The sequence below is a fragment of the Saprolegnia diclina genome (assembly GCF_000281045.1).
Source record: "Saprolegnia diclina VS20 unplaced genomic scaffold supercont1.2, whole genome shotgun sequence".
Taxonomy (NCBI): Eukaryota; Oomycota; class Saprolegniomycetes; order Saprolegniales; family Saprolegniaceae; genus Saprolegnia; species Saprolegnia diclina.
The window spans coordinates 1,466,655-1,468,659 of NW_008246069.1; the positions used below are offsets into that span (position 1 = coordinate 1,466,655).

Genomic DNA, 2,005 nt, shown 5'->3' on the forward strand with positions numbered 1-2,005 from the left:
GCTTCCCGCTTGCCCGTTTGCCTCCTCTTCTTCCTCTTCCTCTTCTTAGCTTCGTTCCTCTGCTTTGTGCTTCGCTGCCCCAAGTGCCAGCTTGACAGCGCTACTGTATCTACGAGCGTGGAGCAGAGATCCGGAAATCACATACTGTGTACTCCAACAGAGTTGTTGGACGCCAGTCGTGTCGTTGGTCGCCGTCATGTCGTTGTTCGCGGAGCACTGTCAAGTCGTGGCTTGCCAACCGCCGGAGTTATTGGTCAGCGACCGCTGTCCAGTCGTTGGTCGCCGACCAGTCGTTGCTCGCCGTCGTGTCATTGGTCGCCGTTGACACCAAGCTTGGGAGCAAGCAGCTGCGTCCCGCAGCAGCAGCTGTCAGCTGTCGACAGTCGACAGCCGCCTGGTTTTGGGGGAAATGTCAAACTGCATAAAACTACGAAGCCAAACAACATATTATTTTGTAAAGTCCTGTTTTCTGTTTTGACGCAGGCTGCGTCAATAGGTGCGTCACGCAGGTCTCCGAAATACACCCAGTTTTGTCGTTTTCCCGTTTTTTTGCTCCCAGCAGCGTGCAACATCTGATTGCGTGGTATCAGATGCGAGCTGAATCTGCGATCGTCAACGACATCAAACACTGCGATCGTCAGTCCTCATTTTCCTTTTGACTGCCATGTCCAACCTCAGCATGGACGCCATCAACGATATCGACAACTTGGACGAGCTTCGAGCGATCCTCGAAGCGCACCGCCAAGAATTGGAGCGGGTCGAGGCGCAGGTGGCCGTGGTGAACGCCGCCAAAATCCCGCAGGCCGTCGTTCTCTTCAATGACGCGGTCCTCGAGCGCACGTGCGCCGGCCTGCGCGACGCGCATGGCACGAAATGCTACATGTACGCGACACTTGTGTGCTTGGCGCACACGGCGAGCTTCGTACGAGCGTTGTGCAACGAAGGCAAGCACTTGGTGACGAAGGACGTCGCCAAGCTCCTCCTCTCGATCCGCGACGGATCCATCGAGTCGATGTATCGTTCACCGGTATATGGCGAGTCCATCGTGTGGGACTTCCACAGAGGCGAGCAAGAAGACGCCCACGATTACTATTTGCATCTGATGAGACAGCTCTATGGCATCTCGGACGTGCCCAAGCGTTTGTTCAAGTGGAAGTGGGCCCAAGTGCAGACGTGCGCGGGCTGCTCATTCGAGTCGAGGACGCTGCACAGTACGATCATGTTCATCGCCGGTGAATGCGACGGAGGAATCGGCGGGAAGGACGACGGGAAGGCCGCCGCTACCACCAAGACATCGGTCGTCGAGGCGATCCAAGCGTACCTGCATGAAGACGTCACCAAGCTGTGTGAAGACTGTGGCGTCCAGCAAAACCACAGCGTGGGCACCGAATTTACCAACGAGCCCGACGTTCTCGTCGTCAAGATCCATCTGTTCAATATCAAGGTCGACGCCAAGGCCGGAACCTTTTCGTCGGAAAGAATTGTGCCGACGGTCGATTTTCAAGCCGGCGATGACATCCAGCTCGCGTCGTCCAAGTACCGACCCTCGGCGTTCTTGACGCACATTGGCAGCAAGATGTCGAGTGGTCACTACAAGGCGTACGTTCGGGGCCACATGAACCAGTGGTTCGAAGTCAACAACCATGTGGTCCGCAAGGTGAACATCAAGAAAGTCGACACGACAGAGGCCTACCTCATCTTTTTCGAGAAGACGCCATGAAGTCTTAATCTTAACCTGAAGTAAAACTAGGTAGTACTATACTAGTATAACGTGTCAAGATGATCATGCACGACCTATTTAGCGTACTGACTAGTGACGTTAAATCATATGATTGGTGAGGGGAAATAAATGGCTGGCATGCATTGTCATTTGCAAACAGGTCCCTTCCGGGGTGAGCTGGTAGGAACTTTTGTAATAGATGCGAAGCGTTGATTTAACGGTATTGCGACGACGGCGCGTTGGCCTACACAAAAGTCAACGCTCGACCTTCGCTGCGCTGCGGTG

General features: G+C 54.4%; 1 protein-coding gene across 1 annotated transcript; it reads left to right on the forward strand.

Annotated features, from left to right (window-relative positions):
* Positions 1-616: 616 nt before the first annotated feature.
* On the forward strand, positions 617-1,804 carry SDRG_01087 (hypothetical protein). Its single transcript, XM_008606600.1, has one exon. It carries the CDS (start codon positions 665-667, stop codon positions 1,718-1,720), a length of 1,056 nt encoding a protein of 351 aa, XP_008604822.1. The 5' UTR covers positions 617-664; the 3' UTR covers positions 1,721-1,804.
* The last annotated feature ends 201 nt before the right edge of the window (positions 1,805-2,005 follow it).

Bases quoted from the DNA above. Each gene is read 5' to 3' on its own strand.
- SDRG_01087 (XM_008606600.1), top strand. From the start codon at position 665: ATGTCCAACCTCAGCATGGACGCCATCAACGATATCGACAACTTGGAC.